Here is a 27853-nt window from a genome sequence, read left to right on the forward strand (position 1 = left end):
TTTTTCACCTAAAATGTACTGATAATAATGTCTATTTAAAATGATTGTGTGTTTGAATGAAATAAAATAACATATGTAAAGTTCTTAGTTAAGGCACCTAATCGGTAGTACATCCATGGTTCTCAAACTTATATGTACATACACAGATATGCACAAACATATAAATACATATATATGAATACTATAATATATAACATATATAACACATATATAAATAAAACCTGGAGATCTTGTAAATATTTTGATTCTGATTCAGTAGATCTGGGTTGGAAACCAAGATTTTGCACTACTAACAACTTTCCAAGTAACATTGACCCTGCTGGTTCACGAGCCACAGTTTAGGCAGCAATGTTGTAAATGACAGATAACTGGTGATCCTTCCATGAGGACACACGTAACTGATTTAAAAAGCCAAATCTACATAAATAAAACGTTATTTTATGAGAAAATTTATGTATCAATATGGTAGGCAGAATTATGACCTCTGAAATATGTTCACGTCCTAATCCCAGAACCTGTAAATATGTTATGCTATATGGCAAGAGGGAATTAACATTGAAGATAAAATTAATGTTGCTAATCAGCTGACCTTAAAATAGGAGCACAGTCTGGCTTATCCAGGTGTGTCTAATGTAATCACAAAGGTCCTTTGAAAATGAAAAATGGAAGCAAAAGATCAGAGTCAGAGAGAGATTTGAAGATGCTACACTGCTGGCTTTGATGATGTTGAAAGTGCCATGAGCTAAGGAATTCAGAAAGCCTCTAAAAGCCACAAAAGTCAAGAAAAGGGATTCTCCCCTAGAGCCTCCAACAAAGGAATGCATCTTTGCTGATACCCCCACTTTAACCCTGTGAGAACCATTTCAGACTTCCGAGCTCCAGAACTGTGGAATAATACCTTTATCTTGTTTTAAACCAGATAATCCAGATAATTTGTTTGCTAATTTGTTACAGCAGCACTAGGAAACTAATAACAATCATTAACACAAACTGACCATTAAAGAAATGGTTGCAAAATAGTATTACTTAGAGGCTAAGATCTTACAATCATAAAATAAATAGAAATGCCTCTGTGGGTATTTCTAGTTAAAAATATTTTTATTATTATTGCCTTAATATTTAAGATTAAGGTATCATTTTATAATAATAATAGCTAATTTTATTAAATCTTATTATTTAGTAAGTACTAAGCACCAATTATTTAGTTCTCCCTATAATCATATGAAATATTAGAGGTCATTTTCCTACCCAGAAAGCAGCAATTCAAGCTCTAAAACTTTGCCCAGGACCATGCAGATAGCAGACAAGAAATAAGACATATACCTAAGTTTATCTAACACCAAAACCCAGCCTGCTCTATTATCAGAATATTTGTGACCCTTCATATTTTATTCAGTAATGCAGAGCTAGGCACGGTAAGAGATATACTAATACTAATTAAAGGGCGTTATGGAATCTAGCCTTGGATAAGCCTAAAAGATCATTTAGTCCAAATATCAAATACATATAAATACTTTTAAATATTTGAGTAACTAAATTTTATATAGTCTTTTTTTCTTCCAGGTGCTTACGTTCACTCATCTCATTATAAAATCAGAACATTCCCCATTTTTTATAATCTTGTTGCAAATTAAAAATGTAAAGAATCTTTACCAATAATCTTGGTTATATAGTAAGATAGCAATAAATCACAGTGCTATTGACAATTTGACACACAGGAAATTAAATGTCTTGTCCTAACAATTGCTTAGGTTTTCCATAGTAAAGTTAGTTAGAACTGCTTTGGACATGTAATCAGTAATTAATAATTGCCCTGAGTACCTTTCATTAGCAACATGAGTACAAACATAGATAGGAATTATTACCTGTGGCAACATGACGTCCCCTTCCAAATATGGCGTAAATGATGGCAGGAAACAGAGACCCATATAAACCAAACACTGGGTGCACTGATGAGAGCACAGCAAAGGCCAACCCTGTGAAGAAGACTGGTGTAATTAGGACCATCTTATAACCCCAAGATACAGTCAATTACACAATAGAAGGGGTACTGGTTTATTTGAAGACAAAAATGAACCATACTTTGATTATTCTACTTGCTCATTATAGACTAGCATTATTGTCCTAAATAGGAGAAAATTCATTCATTAGTTCATATTTATATTTCAGTTCCAAAACCCATTATTTTTTGGCTACTACTTTTTCCTTTGATCACAGAAATTTCTGCAAGAAAAGTGTGGTTCACAGTGTCTTTCTGAAAGTAGGTTTGATAGTATCATAGCAAAATATTTCTAGGCACACTTAGATTTTAGAAGCATTTTCACACGTATCATTTTATTTGCAATAGCATTTGTGACAAATTAGAAGGCCAACATGGAATGGGGACTAGAGCTGGGGCAAAAAGAACACATACCCAAAGTTGGTTGGTTGGCTGGCTGGCCAGCCTAAGATTGGGTACCACAGTGGCAGGGTGAATGAATAAACCCATGTGCTTTCCACTAACTGGACCCTAACTAATATTTCAGGCATGATTTCTAAAAGTGGGAAAAAAATCAACTTCAGGTCACTCTGGGAGAGGAGGAAGAGAAAGATGGCTAAATAGAAAACTCCAGCGATTGTCCCCCTACAGAAATGCCAAATTGAACAACTATTCATGCAAGAAAGCACCTTCATAAGAACTAAAATCAGGTAAGTGATCACAAGACCTGGTGTTAGCATTATATCAAGGAAAATAGCACTGAAGAGGGTAGAAAAGACAGTCTTTCACTGCCAACGCAACCTTTCCCCCATCCCTCGGCAACGCCACAACCACTGCCAGGTTGAAATAGAATCTGTGTGCTTGGGGGAAGGAAAGTGAAGTGATTGTGGGACTTTGCATTGGAACCCAGGGCCACCCTGTCACAGAGGAATACACTACAGGGCAGAATTTTGCCAGCGCCCACAGAGGGAACATTTCGATTAGCCCTGGACAAAGGGAACTCCTCTGCCCCAGCAGTAGAAACCCGAGTCCCAGCTAGCTCCACCCCTGGCTGACAGAAAGCAGCCTGGGCCCTGGAATAAATTTGTAAGGCAGTCAGGCTACAAAGGCTGTAGTCCTTGGGCAACTCCTGAGGCTTTGCTGGGCCTGGAGCCAGTGGACGTGTGGTGCATGTGACCCAGTGAGACAGCAGTGGTGCAGCCAAGCGAATGCCTGCATTGGCCCTGCCCCAATGCCAGGCAGTGCAGCTCAGGGACACTCTTCTTCCACTTGGGGAAAGGAAAAAGAAAAGTACAGAGGATTTTGTCTTGCAACTTGAGTGCCAGCTCAGCTACAGTAAAATAAAGTACCAAACAGACTCCTGAGGCCCCTGATTCCAGTCCTTAGCTCCTGGATAGCATTTCTGGGTGAGCCAGAAGGAAACATACTGCCCTGAAGAGAAGGACCTAGTTCCAGCAGGATTTACCACCAGCTGACCAAAGAGCACTTGGACCTTGAATGAATGTCAGCGGTAGCCAAGCCACAGTCACCACAGGACTTGGGCAAGACTGGGCTGGCTTTGGGTGTGACACAGTGCAGTCCCAGCTGGGGTGGCCAAGAGGAAGTGCTCATGTCACTCCTCCCCCAAAATCTAGTAGCCCAGCATGAAGAGTGAGACTCCTCTTGTTTGAGGGAAAGTGAGGGAAGAGAGTGAGAGACTTTGCTTGATAATCTAAGGAATTCTCCCATATCTGACCCAAGTCCACCAAGGCTGTATCACCAGGAGCCTGCAAAAGTTACAGTGTTACTGGGTTGGGGCACCCCCTAGTGCTGATACAGCTGCAGGGACCAGAGGCTTAGATCACCACAACACTCAACTCCCCTTTGAATACTTGGAAACCCTTCTCAAGAAAGATGAGTCCAAATAAGTCATCTTGACTGTGAAGATTAGAATAACTAATTAACTCTTCCATCCCAGACATCAGCGAACATCCACAAATATAAGAATATTCAGGAAAACATGACCTCACCAAACAAACTAAATAAGACACCAGTGACCAGTCCCAGAGTGATGTAGATATGTGACTTTTCAGGTAGAGAATTCAAAATAGCTGTGCTGAAGAAGCTCGATGAATTTCAAGACAACAGAGAGAAGGAACTCAGAAACCTATTGTATTAATAAAAATTTAACAAAGAGATTTAAATAATTTAAAAAATCAAACATATTCTGGAGCTGAAAAGTTCAATTGACAAACTGAAAAATGCATCAGACTCTCTGAACAGCAGAATTGACCAAGCAAAGAAAGAATTAGTGAGCTTGAAGACAGTCTATATGAAAATACACAGAAGAGAAAAAGAAAAAAGAATAAAAAAGACTGAAGCATGCCTACAAGATCTAGAAAAAGCCTCAAAAATGCAAATCTAAGCGTTATCAGCCATAAAGAGGAGATAGAGAGAGAAGATGGGGTAGAAAGTTTATTCAAAGAAATAATTATGGAGGAGGAGTTCAAGATGGCTAACTAGAGACATGGGATACCCATCCTTTCTGGAGAGAAGAGCCAGAATTACAGGTAAAAGATGGTGCCTTGACTAGCATATCAAGGAGAGAAAACTAGAGTCTAATGAAGAGCTCATGGGAAATATCTGGGGCATGGAAGGAGAAGGAAGCAAGAGGCCAAAACAGCAGAGATTGGCTTGAGCCTGGAGGGTCTTAGTATCTCAAGAAAAATGTGAATTAGAGAGTTTGGTGGTCCACATCCTTGCTGTGCACTGCTGCAAACCCAACCATAGGGGAATTCCTCTATCCAAAAGAACCATGCCACTGGCGAGGGCACTGATTTGGACACCACCAAAAGGCATTGCACAGATCTTGGAACTTGCCTACCCCCACCCCAGATCTGAGCAGCAGTGGCAGCACCATTGTGAGAACACACTGGCTCAGGACTTCACCCTCCCCCAGGAACCAAGGCCCTTGTGTCTCCAGATCCTGGGAGTTCCCGCTGACATCCCCTGGTGTCTACCTGGAGGGCTGCAGCAAAGCAGCACTGGCTAGACCCAGAGGTGCTTTGGGGGTCCCCAGTGCTTTACTCCATAGAGAGTGCTACCCTCCCAGTGAGAACACAGCAGCATGCCAAAGGGGTGGCCCTGAGGACAAAAGAGGATGGAACTTACACTCTCCAGAGTCTTAAGAGCTTTCTGCCTCCAGCTATGAAAAGTGACTCCACCACCAACAGAGACACAAGCTCTGTAGTTTACCAGAGCCAGTCTTAAATGTAAGACCTGAAATCATAAAAATTCTAGAAGAGAATGTAGGAAAAACTCTTCTGGACATTGGGCTAGGTGATAAATTTATGATAAAGACCACAAAACCAAAAATAAATAAATGGAATTTAATTAAACTAAAAAGTTTCTGCACAGCAAAGGCAATAATTGACAGAGTAAATTAGACAACCTACAGAAAAGGAGAAAATATTCTGAAACTATATATCTGGCAAAGGCCTAATATCCATAATCTACAAAGAACTGAAAAAAGTCAGCAAGAAAAAAACAAATAACCCCACTAAAAAGTGGGCAAAAGACATGACTAGATTTTCATCGATAGAAGAGATATAAATGGCCAACAAATATATGCAAAAATGCTCAACATCACTAATCATTAGGAAATGCAAATTAAAACTACAATGAGCTACCACCTTACCTTGTCAGAATGGCCATTAGTAAAAGGTCAAAAAACAACAGATGTTGGCATAAATGAGGTGAAAAGAGAACACTTATACACTATTCGTGGGAATGTAAATTGTTATAATCTTTGTGGAAAACAGTATGGAGATTCCTCAAATAACTAAACATAGACCTACCATTCAATCTAGCAATCCCACTGCTGGGTATCTGCCCAAAGGAAAATAAATCTTTATTTCAAAGAGACACCTATACCTGAATATTTATTGCAGCACACTTCACAATTGCAAAGATAGGGAATCAACCAAAGGGCCCATCAACTTATGAGTGGATAAAGAAAATGTATATAAATACCATGGAATGTCAAAAAAGAATGAAATAATGTCTTTTGCAATAACTTAGATGTAACTGGAGACCATTATCCTTTATCTCATATGACACTGATATTGAGCTTTCACTTAAGTAGTGTCATTTGCCATCAGTTGGAATCTATTTCTCTGCCAACAATGAACAGTGGCCAAAGTAAAGGTGAAATGAACTAATTCAGATATACAGTATTTTAAAATGTCAGGTGCCCTTTCCACAAAGAGAAATACAAGGTCCAAGATCATTCTGCACACATATATCTCAAAAGGGGGGGAAGGGCTGGATAAGGTTTTCTTTTTCTGATTCATTTATTCTGGTTCATAATATAGACTATATACATCCTCCCTCTCTCTCTCTCGCTGTCTTCCCCCTCTCTCACGCACACACATACAAGATAAAATATGTTAAATCCTCCCCAAATAGTGAATATCTTAACTAGAGTCACTTACAAATTAGCACAATTATCTACACTTTCTCTTTATTTAATAAAACATAATATTCAATTCAAATAAGAGCAGAATTACAACTCTTGAATTATTTAGAAAAAATTTTGCTGCAAATGCTGATAGATACTTCTATTACCTAATGTAATTTAGATAAGAGCAAAAGCAGCACAAATAAAAGTATCAAGAAATAAAAACAATAAATAGTAAGGCCAAAGGGGCCAAAAGGGGATGAAGGAGGAAAGAGAAAGAAAAAGGGAGGTGGGGAGATAATACATAGAGAGAAAACCCCAAAATTGAGATCTTTAAGTGGCTGAATATTTTGAAAGATGGCAGATCGTGTATTCATAATGTAAGGCTGAAACAACTGCAAAAAATAGTCACAGCCATGTGTAGTGGCTTGTGCTTGTAGTACCAGCTACTTGGGAGGCTGAATCAGGAGGAGCACTTGAGGCCAAGATTTTGAGAAGAGCCTGGGCAACATATCAAGATCCTGTCAAAAATTAAAAAATAGGCTGATCACTAGAAGATTTTGAAAGATGCAATTGTTTAAAAAAATATGTTTTATAGGTGTAATAGTGGTTATTATAATATACGAATAGAAGAGATTCCACATTCCCATATCAAAATCCTCAGTAGTTTCAGGATTTGTGAACACTGCCAACCTTTTGAGAAACCCTCAGTGTGAAGTTGAATGTTTACTGTCAGCACTCTTTGCCCCTCCAACCCAGGCTGCAGTGACATTGGCTTCCCTGGACACAGTGTCAGACCCCTGATCAAGAAGAAACATGAAAGCAGGTAGGTAGCTCAATCTCTGCCTCTGGTCCTACTATAATGTTTTGGCTGAGATCCACAGAAAGTGACTCAATTGCTCCTGGTAAGAAAAAGAACTATTTGTCACAGAAAAAATGATTTCTACATTAAGATACAGATTTTTATTTCAGTTTTCGAGTAGTTTATCTACATTTACATGTAGCAATTATTCAGAAAGCAAACCTGGATGGGATCTAGAAATTGAGAAATGTATCCAAAGTTGGAAATTGGTGCTGGAATGACACATAGAAAGCCACACTGCTTAAGACTGTATTTTCTTGGCCTACCAACCTCACTTTTTTTTTGTAAGGTCAGGCAGCTAGGATCCGCAAGCACTAGCTTTGCTCCCCTCAAGTGTGAATAGAAGGAAAACAAGTTTTTATAGACTGCAGTCTTTGGTTATAGAGCTTCAAACATGACCCAGAAAACTGCAGCCAACGTAACTCCATAGAACTATTACTACAGTAGAATTTACTGCCCCCAGAATATCAATCCTTTCCACAAAACACCTTTGAGTGTTGTTATGGTTTGAATTGTGTCCCCCCAAGATTCATTTGTTGAAGTCCTAACCCCCAGTACCTCAGAATGTAACCTTATTTAGAAATATGGTCATCGCCAATATAATTAGTTAAGATGAAGTTATACTGGAATAGGGCAGGCCCCCAATTCAGTATGACTGGTGTCCTTGTAAAAGATCACCACGAGAAAAGACAAGCACACGGGAGAACACCACGGGAAGGTAATGGCAGAGATCAGGAGCTGCCTCTACACGCAAGAGAGCACCACGCCTTCCAGCAAACCACCAGAAGCTGGGAAGAGGCATGGAACAGAGTCTGCCTCACACCCTCAGAGGAAGACTAACCTGTCGATATCTTAATTTCGGACTTTCAGCCTCAAGAATAAATTTCTGTTGTTTTGCATCCAGCTTGTGGTACTTTATTATGGTAGCCCTAGCAAACTAATATAGGTGTCACTTTTTAGAGGGAAACAGAAAGTGAGAGGTCATTTGATGCTGGAAATTTTAACCTCACATTCTGGACAGGGTCAAAGCACTTGTCCTTAATAAACATTAAATAATATTACAACCTTTGTACTTCTAAATCATAATCCCTGAATCTCCATAATTGTATTTAAATTTTGCATTTTGAGTCATCTTAGTAGCATCTAAGAAATTTAGTTCCTAAATAATAAGAGTCTAGAAATTAAGTCGCTAAATGTAAAAGATAGTTGTTTGAAGAAATATTCTCTTAAAACTGAGATATAAAAGTTAAAGTCCCATCCAAGCTGTATTAAACATGGTACCATCATTAGAAATTGTATTTGCAGCATTCTCAAAGCAATATTCTCTGGACTTAGTATCTATAACATTAAAAAAAAGGACCCTGTTAAATGTCTAAAAACAAATGTGAGTAAAGATGGGCCAACTGCATTTGGAATTGTGGTTAGTCTTTTAAGGCTTTGTACAATTAAGCTTACATAAGAAATAATATGATTTACTTGGCTGATTAGTCTCTCCAATTTCTGATACACAAGAAAGTAAACATTTGTAAAATATGGAGAAGGCTGAATCCAGGCTGACCAGCTCACCCCAAGTCCCCAGAAGTTTCTGGCTTCTATTCCCAGCCTACATCTAACCAGAGTTGCTGCTAGCGTATTCACCACCCTTCTGGGAGTAAGAAAAAGGTGCTTTCTCCTGGATGATCTAACCCACCTTATTTGTGATCAGTGACTGAGGAACTGCCACTCAGAAAAGCAATGATAAATTTCCCCTATCTTCTGGCAAATTTTTAGTTTGGTCAATTTCAAAAAGAAAAATTTATTTCTCAAGATCATGTTAAAGTACCATCCTCTTTTTTTTTTTTTTTTTAGGTTGCCAAACAGACACCAAATAATACTTTTCAGTTCTAAATATTGTGTTTTCATATGGATTATGGCACTTGGCTATGGTAGAAGAGAAACTCTAGGATTTGAGGTATTTATTTTAAAACCAAAGCTAAGATTCTTGTCCCTACAAGTCCTATCACTTGATAAATCATATTATTATCCAAATAACACCTCCTCAATAAAGATAGTTCATAAATAAAAACTAGCCAATAACAAAAGTATTCTGATAAATGCCTGGGGGTTGAGAGTGGAGGCAGCAAAGTGATCTCTTGAATATTGAGCTTCAGCGGTATCTGTGTATGCATTGAAGAACTTAAGCCCAGAAATACTAAAGAGAGAAGCACTTTAAGTTCTCACTCCAGGGAATAAGAGCTAAGTACCAAAAATTCCATGAGAGGAAAAGAAACTTTGGAATTTGGAGTAAATACCAGCAAGAAGACCCAAAGAAAGGAAATAATAAATGAAAGATTCAATCCTGTGCTATCCTCCTTAATCACCAACTTGAGGTCTTTATGAGTAGCCTTTTCAATAAAAATGAAAGGGCAGCTTGTATGAACAAAACAAATAGAAGGAAAGGTTAACCACTAGAAAGTTAGGACAGCTACCTAAGGAAAGGTGAAGGTGTTGTACGATTCTGTTCTTCCTTCCTTCCTCTCCCTTTCCCCCAACCCTTTCCCTTCCCTCCTGAAAGTCCCCCCTGCCTCCATTTTTAAGTTTATCTCACATTTTCTTTGATTCAAAATAAAATGGTGGAAATATCTGGAATCCCTTAACATTGGGACAGTGGGAAGATAAGACTCTTGAGTCACTACAATGGTTAATCAGCTACACATTTCATTTCCTTCCTGAAATCCCAATCTTACTCCAGGACTTTCAATTTACACAACCAATGTATTCCTTTTTCAGTCATGCTACATCAGATTGTGTTTTCTGCCATATACAGTGAGAGATTTCTAACTGATACTCTTCTAAAATTTTAATTTTCCTTACATAAAAGTTCTAGAATATTTTTACTTCACATTTATGGTTTTAGGGAAACATGAATAATATATATTTTTATTTGATGCTACTAAAGATAATAAAACATTAAGACAGGGAATGAATGGTTAGATCCCAAGCAGTCTTCCAAGAAGGGGAAATGCTTATACTAAGCACTGAATGATGAATAACAGATGGGCAAAAAAACATAAGGAGTAGATGTATGAGGAGGGGGGTGGAGGACATCATTTTAAGTAAGAGATACATGTTCAAAGCCACAAAGTTCTGAAAAAGTTTGCTTAGTTCCTGGAAGGAAAGTCATTTGGTATCCTCGGCAAAAAGGATTCATGTGACAAAGTGCCAAGAGATGAAATCGGATGGCAAAGGGTCTTATGTATGAAAGTAAATGGTAAGAACTTCCCTGGAATTCAGGGTGACGGCAGCTTGAACACACAAGACCTCCTCTCCCCCCAGCTGCTCTGTGTTGCATTACAGCAATCAGGTGAGACACAGTGGCAGGGCCAGGAGGAAGCATCTAAAGTCAAAGTTCATGCCATAATCACAAGTGCTCAACTGCATTCTCTTTGGTGCCCGATGAAATCCAACAGACTTAATGACAGAAGAAAGAACTTGCCTCTCCTCAAGAACTGGAGCAAAAACTAGGATTTTGCCATTGGTTGGGGACAAATAGGAGGAGGGGTTTGGGCCAGTAGAAGCTTAGGAGGCTCCTTCCCATGGACCTGCTGTGGCTCTGGGAGGGCTTGCGCCATCCTGTGGATGTGGAGAAGAACTTCAACAGTGCGTAGAACTATAGCCAAGAGGAGCCTTCTACTCAATCCTGGAAAGGTCACCCTGCACCTCCGCTGATTGGCTTCTGCCCACAAAGACAGAACCTGCTTTGCCTTTCACAACTTCTAGTTTATTCTTGAGTGAGAGATCCTAACAGCCGGTTGTGTATAGGTACTGAGAGAACACAAACCCCGATTACAACTAACTTAAGGGATCTTAAAATGACCAAAGGGAGGAAGACCAAACTGAACATAAATAAAAAGTTACTATACCTGAAGGAAAAAATGAAGGTTTTAGATGGTTGAGAAGTTGAAAAAAGTAATGATGTGCAAATATTACTTAAATAAGTGTACTTTAAAAAAAAAATAATGAGAACTCTCAGAGATGTAAGTTAGAGAATAACAAAAAATGTACAACCTTCTAATGGAAAACAGCAATAAAAACCTGAAAAGATATGCACAATATCCTGAAAAGCAAATGACTATTATCACTGCAGCCAGAGAGATACAAGTCACTAAGTTAATCAGGACTGTGACACTACGTATTCCTCATGGCAGATAATGTTGGCTCATAGGAATCAATGGCCTGGGAAAGGGATGATTCTCCAAGGTATCAGAAGAAGAGAGAAAATATGTCGGCAAGAAACACCACCACGTACATGTATACTTTGATGTAGTGGCTTGGGAATCTATCTCATAGTCCTATAAGAATATATACCTAATACTGTGTATCAAAATAGTTTTGCAGTGGTTAACATGGAAATACAGTTGGCCTTTTGTATGTGCTGGGAACTGGTTCCAGGACACCCCCAGATACCAAAATCCGTGGATGCTCAAATCCCTTATATAAAATGGCATATTATAGTAGGCTCTCTGTATCTACAGGTCTTGATTCTCAATTGTTTGAATCTGTGGATAGAAAACCCATGGACATGGAGGGCCAATTGTAATCTCAATGTCCATCAATGTGGAGATAGTTAGAAACATTTTTGTACAACTGTACTCTGGAATGTTATACAGATATTTAAAAGACTGAGTTAGAACTATATCTATTAATCTGGAGACATGGCCAATATATACTGTTGGACATGAAAACAAGTCTCAGGCTTAAATGTTTTGTATGATACTTTTATGTAAAAGTCCATGAAGAGAGCCACTGGTGTTTTTTATGGATCTTTGAAAATTTTATTTTTAACCTTGTATGATGGGTTTATAAAACCCACACAATTTAAACATTTTTGATTGAGACTTTTTAAAGCAATCTGAACATTACCCTTAATTTTATGGAAGCCACTAGGATATTTTTTCTAATGAGAACAATGTGATGAGATTTGCTTATTAGGTGATCACTATAGAAATTATATGGAAGAAACATAAGGTTGATGGAAAGAATCGTTAGGAAACTACCATAGATATCCAGGTGTTGGCAGTGGGGAAATGGAAAGCATTTCCCAAGGAAATATAATTTCATCATATATAAATGTCACACACACATGTTAAAAAAAAAAAAAATCAGTTCCACAGCCTGTGGCTTGAACACAGAACACTTTCTTCCTAGAAAGAAGCCACAGGGACGAAGGTGGCTGACTGGATCCAAAGCCCTGGTTAGGTCACCCAAAGAGACTGATCAGATGAGCAGAAGGCTGAAAGCCTAGTCAACACCAAAATTTGAGGAGTGAAGAAATTGCCATATGCAGGGAAAAAGAATCAGGAGACATGTGCATAAGGAATCCAGGGCCAAGAGTCTGGGGCAATTCCACAGAAATGGCACTCCTGACAAAGAGCAGAAATGTGCTGAATTTGACAACAGAGAAGCCACTGGTGACCTTAGAAACAGCATGTTCTGGGGGGAAGAGGATGTGGGAAGCAAGAGAGAGCAGGTTAAGGAATGGACCTGAGTGGAAGGAGAAAAGGCAGAAAAAATGAGCTAGTCTTTGAAAAATCCTGTTTGTGAAGAGGAGAGAAAGGTTCAGTATTAAATGGGGACATGGCATCAGGTAAAGTTGGGTTTGTTTCCTTATTCGTTTTAAGATAAGATAAACTTGATCCAAGAGGCATATCCAGGTATTGTGAGTCCTAAATCCTACGTATGTTGAAAGGCTTCCTACAAAAAAGTTAAAATTGCAAGATAGAATTAGTTACCTTACACATAAGACATGAACCTATAAAACTACTAGAATAAAACATTGAGGAAAAGGTTCATGACATTGTTCTGGGCACTGATCTTTTGTATATGACCCCAAAAGCAAAAGCAGACTAACGGAATTACTTACATCAAACTAAAAATCTTCTTCACAGCAAAGGAAACAATCAACAAAGTGAAGGGACAACCTACAGAATGGGAGAAAATATTTGCAAACCATACATCTAATAAGAGGTTACTACCCAAAATATATAAGGAACTAAAATAATTTAGCAGCAAGAAAACAAGCAACCTTATTTTAAAACGGGCCAAGTACCTGAATAGAAATTTCTCAGAAGACATACAAAAGTCAACAGATATGTGTAAAAAAAATGCTCAACATCACTTAATCATTAGGGGAATGCAAATTAAAACCACAATGAGATGTCACTTCATACTTATTACCAAAGAGAAAAGATAAGTGTTGGTGAGGATGTGGAGAAAATGGAAGCCTTAAACACTGTTGGTGGGAATGTAAATTAGTATAGCCATTATAGGAAACAGTATGAATGTTCCTCAAAAAATTAAAAAATAGAACAATCCAGCAATTCCACTGCTAGATATATACCAAAAGCAATGAAATCAATATATCAAAGAGATATTTGCACTCCCATGTTCATTGCAGCAGTTGGCTACTGGAACCAATCTAAGTGTCCATCAGAGGATGAATGGATAAAGAAACTGTGGTATATATACAAAATGGAATACAACTCCACCCTAAAAAAGGAGGCAATCTTATCATTTGCAACATCATAGATGAACCTGTTAAAATAAGCCAGGTACGGAAAATAAATACTGCATGAACTTACTTATACATGGAATATATATGGAATATGTATGGAATATATATGAAATATTTAGAAATAGTAAAATATTAGTTACCAGAGGCTGGGGAGTGGGAAGATTGGGGAGATGTTGGTCAAAGAACAAAAAATTTCAGTTAACCAAGAGAAAAAGTTTTGAAAGATCTATTGTACAGTATGGTGACTATATAGTTAATAACAATACATCACACACTTGAAAATTGCTGAGAGTATATTTTAAGTGTTCTTACCACAAAAAAGTAATGCATATGTTAACTAGCTTGCTTTAGCCATTTCACAATGTATACATATATCAAAACATTATGTTGTACACCATAAATATATATAATTTTTATTTGTCAATTTTAAAAGTAAATAATAAAATTATTTATAAAGGTTAATATTTAAGAATGAGAAATCAAATACAAATTTTAAAAAGCTGACAAATTCCATGATCAAATACCTAGAAAAAATAATACTTTTATTATTTAATTGCCTGGTATACCTCTATAATACTTTAATTCTACAATACCTATCTATAAAATAATACCTCTATACACTACAATTCTAGGTTGTATATTCTTTGAACACTTCTGCATATGAGAACAACTTGTGCAATATTTTCTATAGAGAGAATAGAAAGATAATTTTGGAATTCCTTTTGTGTATCAGAAATTCTTATGCATCGTTTCAGATGTTCTTGGCCTCACCTGTCTGTTGTAGCTCTGCCAGGGCTCTGTCTGATTTCATGCTGTACAGTCTAACAGCTCCTCTCTTTTCTCAAGCCCTAGGGCTTCCCTGTTGACACCTGCTCTGGGGTTTTGTCGATGCCCAGAATCACGCATGCCAACTCAGAGGAGCACCCAAGGGCTGAACATTTGACCAGGGAGAGTGAACTAGTGAACAAATGTTCTCCATTTTCTCCCCACTGAAAGATAGACTGGAGGTGCAGTTGATAACTTCTTGAGGCCATAGTCCCAATGATATAGCAATGAGCCATTCTTGGAGCCAGTCAGCTCCATATCAGGCATCCTCTCTTCATCTGTCCCTCCTGGTCCCTCACTCCTGCCCTCTTGGCTTATGCTCCCTAAGTACATACTGTAGTAGCACATAAATCCTCTGACTCAGGCTAATTTTGGAGGAATCAGACTAAGATAGAATTGTTTATTTAAGTTTATCTTTTAACATTGATACATTAAATGTTTTTGTTTAGCTTTATAAATAGTTAATAACATCAGGTGAAGTTTCAACTGCAAAATTGAAAAATCCTCCATTAAGATTCTTGATAGCTGTAAGATTTTAGGGTGTTTCAAGTTTTCTTGTGCAGAAACTTGAGTATTACTTAAATTGCAGGAATTAATAAACCAGTTTCTTGACAATGTCCTTGTACAGTACCATATTATGAATTCTATTTTAACTCCATCAATGTCACATGGAGGCAAACCAAACATTTGTGGGATATGGAAGGAAGTAGATGATAAGATATAGTATATTAAGAGAAATCAGCAATTTATGGACTTGGCTGAAAGCCTTAAATAGATTGTTGACAAAAGAACTGTTTCTGCACCCAAGTAGTAAGAGGGACAGTCAAGTGTGAGTCTTGATGAGAGAACTAACATGGCCTTCTAACCCCCATAAAGTCCAATTCTTACAGGAAGGAGAGAAGAATGATCAGTTCAGGTTCAAAGGTAAGCCCAGAAGTAAGAAATGATCTTGGCTACAAGGAGGCCCAATTTAGGAGAAGAATTTTCATGAACACCAACTCCTGCCCCTAGTATCTGCTGGAATCTTCACCGTAGTTATAGAATCCAGGATTTACGGACATAAATGTGCCCAACTGAACTTCATTAAGTATCAACTACTTCTTTGAAAAGTAAAAAATATGAATTCAAGGTAACAGTAGCAACAAAATAATATACAAATGCAAGTTAGTGAATTTGTTTTCTCAAACTGTACTTTGAAACTCAATGAATTATTTTTTCGGAATCCCTAATAAAATTGGCAGGACTTTCTCCTTGTCATTTCTACCTTGTAATAACTTTAGTAAAAGAGCTGTTACTTAGCTATATTCAAAATTCAGGAGAGAAAAAGTAGTTGTCCCTTAGCTTTTATAGCGACAGAATTATATAAGTAAACATCAGACCATGTATGTGAGATAATTGCACTTTTCAGACTGTGATGGTTTAAATTACTTCAAAATTGGATTATACACAGCCTTCATGCTCTGAAAGAGTTAATTTACTGCTTAAAGATAATCCAGATACTTCCAAAGAGGATTAGTTAGCTCACCGGCTTCAAGTGGATAAGTGTGCAGTAGCAAACACTAAGGCCCACATGAAAATGAAGAAATACCGAACAGGGGAAAAGGCACACAATGCTAATCTCTGACTCTGAACAAGACTGAGGAGCAATTGTCTGGTCACACCAGCACGTACACAGCCACAGTCCGGGCTGGCACTCCCCTCTCGCACATTGCAGCCTCAGAGGAGGAAGCAGCGTGGGCACTCAATATCAGATGAAAGCAATAACAATGTTTCTCTTTGCATAGTGCCATTCCTCAGCAATACCCCAAACAGTTCATGCGCAATGAACTGAAGGAGAGTGATCATGGGCCCACAGGATACAAATAACTGTTAAAATGCTCTTTTACCCACTCATCACATAAGTGCTGGCTCACATGCCAAGAGACCCAAATAGAATAATATAGTGAGCTTCAAATGCCAATTAAGCTATTTGGCATCTCTTCCCATTCTCTTTTGGATTTGTTTGTTTTCTTTTTCTGTTTCTGTTTCTGTTTTTTAACTGGATAGGTGTGTGGAGGGGGAGTGGGAGAGAGACAGAGTATGTGTGCATTCATGCATAGAGTACCTGCAGATGTTAAATGATACCAGGAATAGCTAGAAGTATGGTTCAAAAAACCCATCCTTGGCAAATTTAGAGGTGAGGGGGTGCTCTTACCATTTAAAAGCTTCCTAAAATTTCTCTAACCTAATCGTTTTGAAATGTTTCTTGCAAAGCTGATGTTCTCCATCTTCTTATCTTCTCCTTACCTTCAAATAGCAGAGCTAAACTCCAGAAGTAGAAAAAAAATCTGTCTACAATTAAGCACCTACTGTGTGCCAGGCACTTGAGATATATCAGTTAACTCTGCTGTGGTTTGAATGTTTGTCTCTTCCAAAACTCATGCTGAAATGTAATTGCTATTATAAATATATTAAGAGGTCAGACCTTTAAGAGTTTTTTGGGTCGTGGGGGCTCTGCATTAGACTAACGTCATTATTGAGGGAGCATGTTCACCCTCTCTAGCACACTCTCTTGCAACCCCCCTCATTTTCTACCATGATAGGAGACAGCAAGAAGGCCCTTTCCAGATTACAGGCCCTCAGTCTTAGACTTCCCAGCCTCTAGAACTATGAGTCAATAAATTTCTGTTTATAGTAATTTATCCAGTCTCAGGTATTCTGTTACAGCAACACAAAACAGGCTAAGACAAATCCAGGCAAAAATCCTTGCTTTTGTGTAGTCTAGGTTTATCAACTCCACATACTGGTTTGTGTTCTAATGGGGAACAGATGATAATAGCAGAATTTATTGAACACTTCCTTTGTACTAAATTCTGCCCTGAGCACCTAATACTCTCTCATTTCTTCTCCCAAGAAATTTTAGGTATTATCTCTGTTTTACATATTGGAAGACTAAATCTTAGAGCAGCTGAAGAACTTGCCCAAGTGATGCAGCCAGAGTCCAAGACTGACACTTTTTTCTGACACTTATTCTACAATTAATTATAAAGCTATTACTATATACCCAAATCCATATTTAATTCCATGAGAGATACAAAGGGACATAAAATATGAACTGTAAGGTTTTCAACTGAAACAAAACCTTATTCAACATTAAACAATTACATGTATAGTTTATAGGACAATCAATGTAACAAAAGTACAGAGAAGATAGAAAAATTATGGGAAATATAATCAAGAAAGATTTTTGGAAGATAAGATTTGAAATGAGCTTTGAATGATGGACACAACTTTCACAAATGAATGGCCTTTCCAAGTTGCCCACCTTCCTCAAGAGCCATGAAGCGTTTTGTTTGGGTACATCTGATTTTGTGATTAAGCATATTTTTCCAGTGCTCTCTTCTTGCTGAATTTCACTCTTTTGATTTTGAAGCATTATTCTCTTCTGCCTTGAGAACTCTGTTTCATATGTACATTTTAGGTTTGCTGCATTTGCCCCCATCGACCACAACTTTCTTTAAACTCTTTTGGCCCTTGGCTCCCAAAACACTATGATGTTCATGGACCATGTCTTCCCATCTCCCTCTGCTAGTCTTCAGCCACTTATCAGCCTTAAATGTCAGTGTTCCCCAAGGTTCCTTCCATCCTGATTTTTCTTTTTTTTTTTTTTAATTAATCTCAGAGTATTACAGGAGTACAAATGCTTTGGTTACATAAATTGCCTTTGGATCACCTGACAAGCATGCCCAGATCCCAGACAGTGTGCGCCACATCTGTTAGGTGTGGATTTACCCATCCCCTCCTCCCTCCTCCCACCTGCCTAACACCCTATGTATGTTACTTCTCATATGTGCACGTTAGTGTTGATCAATTAGTACCAATTTAATGGTGAGTACATGTGGTGTTTGTTTTTACATTCTTGTGATACTTCACTTAGAAGAATGGAGTCCAGCTCCATCCAGGATAATACAATAGGTAGGTATTAATAGTTTGTCATTTTTTTAATGGCTGAGTAGTACTCCATGGTATGTATACATATACCACATTTTGTTAATCCACTCATGTATTGATGGGCATCTGGACTGTTTCCACTTCTTTGCAATTGTGAATTGTGCTGCTGTAAACACTCAAGTGCAGATGTATTTTTTATAGAATGTCTTTTTTCCCTTTGGGTAGATGCCCAGTAGCGAGATTGCTGGATCAAATGGTAGTTCTAGTTTTAGTTCTTTGAGGTATCTCCATACTCCTTTCCATAAAGTTTGTACTAGTTTGCAGTCCCACCAGCAGTGTATAAGTGTTCCTATCTCTCCATATCCGCACCAACATTTGTTGTTTTAGGACATTTTGATAAAAGTCATTCTCACTGGAGTTAAGTGATACTTCATTGTGGTTTTGATTTGCATTTCCCTGATGATTAGAGATGTTGAGCATTTTTCCTATATTTCTTATGTTCTACAAATTATTCATGAATTATACCACCCAATCTCATGACTGTAGCCACACCATATACATCTTAATGATATCTCTCCAAAGCTCTACAAGACCCAAATGGACATCAACAAGAGAGCCCACAAATGTTCACATAACAAATACAAAATGGAAATTGTTTATTTTTCTTCCTTTCACCACCAACCCCTCCATAAACAACAATGTAACATGCATTAAAAACAAAACAAAAACAAACACTGGAGGTTTTATTCATTTATGCCCTATCTCATAAAATGGCATCACCACCCATCTAATCACCCAATTCAGAGACCTGGAAGTCACCAAAAGATTCACTCTTGGATCACTTAAGACATTGATCAAACTTAATCTATTCCACTTAATATGGATGGACTCTGTTCCTCCTCTCTATTCCTGCTGCTGCTACTTCCGCCTTTGTCTATTCAGACGACAAAGTTTTATTTTCCTGAAGAGAATTTCTCCTCACCAGTCTTTCCTAACTAGTCACTTTCTTCTTTAAAGTATGTAATGTAAGCTGCTACCAGAGTGATTATTCTAGAATAGATGTCATTCCCTAGCATTCCTCAAGATTCACCGATAAGATAAGCCCCAATTTTTTCCCTGTTACACAAGGCTTTTATGACCTGGACTATGTTAACTTCGCCAGTTTCAATTCTCATCAAATTATATTACTAGAAAGTATTTAAACAAACTGTACTTTCATTCTTCTTATCACTGCATATGTTTTTACTCTGTCTATAGTGCCCTTCATCTGCGGTCTGTCTGGTAAAATTTTATTCAGTCTTCAAGGTCAGGTTAAAGCATGATTTTCTCTTGAAACCTTTTCTGACTATCAACTTATCCCCACCTCAGGAAGAGTTGATTATGTTTTTAATGCTGTTACTCTACCCTATATATTCTTCATTTGCAGTACCTACCAAAATTATTGTAATTAGCTGCTTTTGTGTCCAAGTATCCAATTAGACTGTGAACACCTACTATTAAGGAACATAATAGGAATTATTCCATTTATCAGTAAACTATTATATATCAAGCAAAGCACTGGGATCTCTTCCATGGAGCCTAGACAAACACAGAAAGGCTCCTAGAAATGATACATTTCCCTGGGGTAACAAAGAATATAAGGAGGGAAGCAAAGGGTCAAAGCCAAAAGGAAGGTCCTGATTACCAGGTGGGTGAGGTGTAAGTATGGCCAAGCAGACAGAGGCAAGGAGACTGTGAACAAGGCATAAAATGAAGAAGCATTTCATCACAGAGGCCAGTAACAATCCAAGGGTGTTGAAGACCAGTTTTATAGGTGATTCTAAGCACACAGGGCAGAGCCATGGCTTGGGGATAAAAGGCACCTGGTAGGTCCTGATACTCTTTCCCCTTGAATACCTTTAGCTGCGTAAAGATAAACAGGAATTGTCCCCTCGAATGTTTCAGAGTTTTTTGAGGATTATACTTTTCCATACCACCTGTCCATAACATCTCTCCAGAGTACTCCCTAGTCTAAAAGCAGCACAGGACACGAATTTTCTTCCCCATATACTCTAGTTCATCATCTCTGACTTTCAATTCAGATGAAGAAAGTATATAAGATACACGATGGGGTCCAAGTTGTTGAGCTTGGTAAAAAAATAATTAAAATAACATTTATTCATTCAACAAATACTAACAGAATTATCTACTATGTCCCAGCACTGTTCTAGACATTTAGAATAAATTAAAAAAAAAAAAAAACTAGGGCCGGGCGCGGTGGCTCACGCCTATAATCCTAGCACTCTGGGAGGCCGAGGCGGGTGGATTGCTCGAGGTCAGGAGTTCGAGACCAGCCTGAGCAAGAGCAAGACCCCGTCTCTACTAAAAATAGAAAGAAATTATCTGGCCAACTAAAATATATATAGAAAAAAATTAGCCGGGCATGGTGGTGCATGCCTGTAGTCCCAGCTACTCGAGAGGCTGAGGCAGGAGGATTGCTTAAGCCCAGGAGTTTGAGGTTGCTGTGAGCTAGGCTGACGCCACGGCACTCACTCTAGCCCGGGCAATAAAGCAAGACTCTGTCTCAAAAAAAAAAAAAAAAAAAAAAAAACACAACTAGGCTAAGATCCCTACTTTTATGGCATATACAGGAGAACGTGAGACATCCTACAATAGACATGATAGATACATAAATTATTTAGTGCTATGAAAAAGGAAAAGCAGAACATAACAAGAGACATGAGGAAAGCTGGGAAAGCAAGGAGGGGAGGACATTTTAAATTGGTGGCTGGGGTAGGCTCCAAGAAAGTAAAATTTGGGTAAAGTCTTAATGGTTAGAAGTGCCTATGCAAGAACAGGAAAAGGTACTGGTAGAAAGTGGTTGTACTCTTTTGTTCTCCTGGAGAGAGTTGGAACCCATTCTATTAAGTGAAGTATCCCAAGAATGGAAAAAAAGCACCATGTGTACTCACCAGCAAATTGGTTTCCCTAATCATCACCTAAGTGCACATTTGGGAATAACACCAATTGGGCATCGGACAGAGGTGGGGGATGCAGGGAGGGGATGGGTGTATACCTATATGATGAGTGCAATGTGCACTATCTGGGGAATGAGCTTGAAGCTCAGACTCTGGGGGATGGGGGAGCATGGCCAATATGTATAACCTGAACTTTTGTACCCCCATAATAAGCTGAAATAAAAAAAAAAATGTTCACTCTTTGTAATACTTAATAAAAAAAAAAAGAAAAGAAAGCGGTTGTTGTGAACCTGGGAAATAGTCTTTATAATTATAGAAAAGTTGAGTGGTTCAGATCTAGATAGAGAAAAGTCATATCAGATTGTTTCTTGATGGCACTTACAGAAAATGGTGCTAGTTAGCAGAAACTTTGTAATAATACTTGATACCTTAGAAACCTCTTGGATAACCCATAATACCTTCCTATTTTGATCAATCACCATGTCAATATGATGTTGGCACATTCAGGGGTAAAAGCCCTAATAACCAAGGAAAAGGTCAATTTATTTAAATAGGGAAGGGGACTCACTTTATAGAAATTTGTCACTTTCTCAGAATGCTCCTAGTAACCTTCTTGGTGCACTCAGGTCATGTATTCCAAATGGCCACACTATCAGAGATTGGTGGTTGGCAAGATACATTAAAAATAAATAGCATAGAATCAAAACATACCACTAAATAAAATCATTTAACCACAAAGGAAGACATTAAGAGAGGAAAAAAAGGAAGAAAGGACCTACAAAACAATGAGAAAACAAGTAAAAAAATGACAGTAGAAAACCCTTACCTATCAATAACAACATTAAATATAAATGGATTAAATCCTCTAATTAAAAGAGGTTCAGTGGCTGAATGAATCCAAAAAAAAAAAAAAAAGAAAGAAAGACCCAACTACATGTTGCCTACAAATAACTCACTTCATCTATTATATAAAGATATACATAGACTGAAAATAAAGGAAGGAAAAAAGATATTCCATGCAAATGGAAACTAAAGAAGAGCGGGAGTATCTATATTTAAATAAATAGACTATACATCAAGAACAGTTAAAAAAAAAAAAGACAAGAAAGCCATTATATAATGATAAAAGGGTCAATACACCAAGAAGATATGACAGCTTCCAATATACATACACCTAATACTAGAGCACCTAAATATAAACAGCCAAATATCAATAGACCTAAAGGGAGAGATTGATGGCAATACAATAATAGTAACACCCTACTTTCAGCAATGGACAGATCATCCAGACAGAAAATCAACAAAGAAACATTGGAGTTAGACAGTACTTTGGAGCAAATAGACCTAACAGGCTATCATTACAGAGGCTGTAAATACAGAGCATTCCAGCCAACAGCTGCAGAGTACACATTCTCAACAGCACACGGAACATTCTCCAGGATAGTGCTTAAGTTAGGTCACAAAACAAGTCTTAACAGAGTTTTGAAAATTGAAATCATATCAAATATTTTTCTAAATAAAATGAAATAAAACTAGAAATCAATGTCAGAAGGAATGTTGGAAACTGTATAAATACATGAAAATATTCCTGAACAATGAATATGTCATTGAAAGTATTTAAAAGAAAATTTAAAAATTCCATGGGACAAATGAAAGTGGAATCATAACACACCAAAGTCCATGGTCTACAGCAAAACCAGTTCTAAGAGGGAAGTTTACAGCAATAAATACCTACATCAGAAAAGTAGAAATATCTCATATAAACAACCTATTATTATGCTTCAAGTAACAAATAAAATAAGAACAGCTAAACTCAAAATTAATAGAAGGAAAGAAATAACAAAGATCAGAGAAGAAATAAACAAAATAGAGATTTTAAAAATACAAAACAGAGTTGATTTTTGAAAAGATAAACAAAAGCCACTAAACTTTAGCTAGACCAATCAAGAAAAAAAGAGGGAAGATTCAAATAAAATAAAAAATGAAAAAGGACACATTACAACTGATACCACAGAACTACAAGGATCATTAGAGACTGATATGAACAACTATATCCCAATAAATTGGAAATTCTAGAAGAAATGCATAAATTCCTAGACACATAGAACCTATCAGGACTGACTCATGAAGAAATAGAAAACTTGAACATACCAATAATGAGTATTGAAATTAAAGCAGTAATACTTTACCATCAATGAAAAGCTTAGGACCTGATGCCTTCACTGCTGAATTCTACCAAATATTTAAAGAACTAATACCAATTCTTCTCAAAGATTTTAAAAAAAAATCGAAGAGGAGGAAATACTTCTAAACTCATTCTACAAGGCCAGCATCGCCCTGATAGCAAAACTAGATAAGGACATGACAAAAAAAAAAAGTGTTTTAAAAGGCCAATATTCCTTATTGAACATAGATGCAAAAATTCTCAACAAAATACTAGCAAATTGAATCCAACAACCCAATAAGAAAATACTTCAGCATGACCAAGTGGGATTCATCCCAAGGATGCAAGGATGATTGAATACACACAAATTGATAAACATGATACATTACATTAACCGGACAAAAACCAAAAACCATATGATCATTTGAATAGGTGCAGAAAAAGTATTTGTTAAAATTCCATGTCCCTTTATGATAAACTTTCAACAATTTAGGTATAACAGGAACATACCTCAACACAATAAAGGCCATATATGACAAACCCACAGCTAACATCATACTGAAAGGGAAAACATTGAAAACTTTTCCTCTAAAATCTGGAATAAGAGAAGGATGCCCACTTTCACTGTTTTTATTCAACATGGTACTGGAAGCCCTAGCCAGAGAACTCAGGCAAGAGCAAGAAATAAAAGGAATCCAAATTGAAAAAGAGGAAGTAAAATTGTCCCTGTTTGCAGAAGACATCATAACATATATAGAAAATCCTAATGTCTCTACCAAAACACTGTTAGAATGAATGAATTCATTAAAGTTTCAGAATATAAAATTAATATATAACACAAATCAGAAGCGTTTTTGCATGCCAATAAAAACTACCCAAAAGAAGAACTCAAGGAAACAATCACACTTCCAATAGCTACAAAAATAAAATATTAACAAAATACCTAGGAATAAATTTAACCAAGAAAGTGAAAGATCTCTAAAATGAAAATGATAGAACATTGATGAAAGAAATTGAAGAAACCACAAATAAAAGACATCCCATATTTATGGATGAATTAATATTGTTAAAATGTCCATACTACCCAAAGCAATCGACAGATTCAATGCAATCCCTTTCAAAATACCAATTACAGGCTGCAGTGAGTTATGATTTTGCCACTGCACTTTAGCCTGGCAACAGAACAAGACCCTGTTTCTAAAAAAATTGAATGTATAAAAAATAAGAATAAAAAATACCAATGACATTCTTCACAGAGTAGAAAAAACAATCCTAAAATTCATATGAAGCCACAAAAGACCATGAATAGTCAAAGCAATCTTGAGCAAAAAAAAACCAGAGGCATCACACTGCCTGACTTCAAAATATACTACAAAGCCATTTTATCCAAAACAACATGGTACTGGCATAAAAACAGACAAATAGACCAATGGAATGGAATATAAATCCCAGAAATAAATTCATGCATTTACAACCAACTGGTTTTTGACAATTGTTCTAAGAATACATCTTGGGAAAAGGACAGTCTCTTCAATAAACGGTGCTGGATATCCACATGCAGAAGAATGAAATGAGATCCTCAGCTTCCACCATATACAAAACTAAACTCAAAATAGATTAAAGACTTACCTGTAGGAGCTGAAAGTATAAAACTACTAGAAGAAAACATGGGGTAAATCCTTCAGGACATAGGTCTGGGCAAGGATTTTTTTTGTTGTTGTTGTTTTTTTTTTTTTTTTTTGAGACAGAGTCTCGCTCTGTTGCCCAGGCTAGAGTGAGTGCCATGGCGCCAGCCTCGCTCACAGCAACCTCAAACTGCTGAGCTCAAGGGATCCTCCTGTCTCAGCCTCCCGAGTAGCTGGGACTACAGGCATGTGCCACCAAGCCCGGCTAATTTTTTTTTTCTATATATATTTTTAGCTGTCTATATAATTTCTTTCTATTTTTAGTAGAGATGGGGTCTCACTCTTGCTCAGGCTGGTATCGAACTCCTGAGCTCAAACGATCCTGGGCAAGGATTTTTGGACAGAACCTCAACAGGAAAGGCAACAAAAGCAAAAAATAGACTAATGGGATTGCATCCAACTAAAAGCTTCTGCATAGCCAAGCAAATAATCAACAGAGCAAAAGGACAGACAACTTATGGAATGGAAGAAAATATTTACAAGGTATGCATCCAACAAGGAGTTAATATCCAGAATAAATTAGGAACTCAAATCAATAATAACAAAACAAATAATCTGATTAATAGATGGGCAAAAGACCTGAGTAGATATTTTTCAAATAAAGACATACAAATGATCAGCAGGTATACAAGAGCTGTCCAGAAAGTATCCAGCCATTGTTAATATGACAAAAATATATTACGTGGCTGGTTGCTTTCTGGACAACCCTTGTATCGTCAAAATACTCAACAGGCACAGAAAGACAAATACTACATGATCTCACTTATATGTGGAATTTTAAAAAGTTGATCTCATAGAAGTAGAGAGTAGAATAGTGCTTACTAGAGGCTGGGAGGAAAGTGGGAAGATGGAGGAAGAAGTTGGTTAATAGATACAAAATTGCAGTTAGATAGAAAGAATAAATTCTGGTGTTTTATTACATGATATGGTATGGCTAATAACAATGTATTGTGTATTTTATGACAGCTAGAAAAGGATCCTGAAAGTTATTACCACATAGAAATGATAAAGGTTTGAGGTGTTGGGGATGCTAACATTGATCATTATACAATGAATTGCATGCATTAAGATATCACACTGTACCCCATAAATATGTATAATTATTATGTGTCAATTATAAATAAAATTGATAAAAAATAAAAAAGTAACCTACTAAACTGCTATATGGTACCTGATGAGGTTTTGGAAACCATGGAGGCAAAATACTCTTAAAGAAGTAATTTGGACATGTTTGAACCCAAGAGTGAGCTAGTCTGGGAGAATAAGTGACCCAAAATAGAGGGCTATCAACAACAAAAGAAACATCATGGGAAGGACTGAGGAGAGATGAAAAGTTTCACAAGAATGGAAAAACAAGCACCACATGTACTCAACATCAAATTGGTATTAACTGATCAACACTTATGTGCACATATAGTAATAACATTCATTGGGTGTTGGGCAGGTGGGAGTGGGGAGGAGGGGATGGGTACATTCACACCTAATGGGCTCAGTGCACACCGTCAGACACTTGAAGCTCTGACTCGGGCAAGGCAAAGGCAATATATGTAACCTAAACATTTGTACCCCCGTAATATGCTGAAAAAAAAAAAAAAAAAAAAAAAAGCAAATCTAAGGTGATATCTTTCAAGAGGCTCGGGTATATGAAGCAGAATAGGTGGTATTTTGATTTTCCAGGTTTATTCTTTTCTGCTAACTTCTGTTCTGCATTTTCCTATGTGGTTCCAATGTGGCATAGGCATTTAAGGATCACATGTTTTGAAGTGGTAGAGTGGCAAGGCCGTTGTGTATCTGGGGCCACATCTGTGCTGACATCATAGCCCCCCTCCTTGTATTTGCCCTTTAGCGGTACTTCAGTCAAATGATTCTGATTTTTCTCCAGCGGTTGCTGGGGAAATATGTTAGAATTAATTTGCTTGAGCTTCTTGGAGACATTTGTCAGTCCCAGAGGAAGCTGTAGGAGCAACAGGGACTTTTCCTGTCGTAAGTGGATTCCCATATCTTCTTTCACTTGAGCTTGCAGCACAAGGCCCTTTGCCTCTGGCACTAACCAGTTGTCCTATGGACCTGCCCTAGAGGTAGCCAAATTTAGGACATCAGAGCAACATGGATTTGGATCTTAGCTTCATCTCTTTTTAGCTATGATACTTTCTATAAGTTATTTAACCTCTCTGAACTTCAGTCTTCTACTTTAAAAAAAAATGGAATGATAGTGCCTATCAATAAGATTATTTTATTCAACTAATATTTATTTAACACCTCCTTTGTGTTGGTCTCTTAACTAAGTACAGGGAATTTAGTGATAAATAAAATAGACATAATGCTACCTCTGCATTTATAGACTTTAGAGTTTAATAGGAAATACACAGAGTACATAAATATTTACATGTGAAGTTTTCAAAATGAAATGTTTCAGAAACTATAGGGTCATATGAAAAAGACTTACTCTATTCCAGAAGGA

The 27853-nt window shown here is 37.3% G+C and overlaps 1 protein-coding gene across 1 annotated transcript in view; it reads right to left on the minus strand.

Annotated features, from left to right (window-relative positions):
* Positions 1-27853, minus strand: part of SLC26A7 (solute carrier family 26 member 7) — a 134257-nt gene that overhangs the window by 93534 nt on the left and 12870 nt on the right. Inside the window, exon 3 of the mRNA XM_069466237.1 lies at positions 1866-1976. Within this exon, the coding sequence (XP_069322338.1) occupies positions 1866-1976 (111 nt within the window). The remainder of the gene's footprint in view (positions 1-1865; positions 1977-27853) is intronic.

This window comes from Eulemur rufifrons, chromosome 3, assembly GCF_041146395.1.
Source record: "Eulemur rufifrons isolate Redbay chromosome 3, OSU_ERuf_1, whole genome shotgun sequence".
Lineage (NCBI taxonomy): Eukaryota > Metazoa > Chordata > Mammalia > Primates > Lemuridae > Eulemur > Eulemur rufifrons.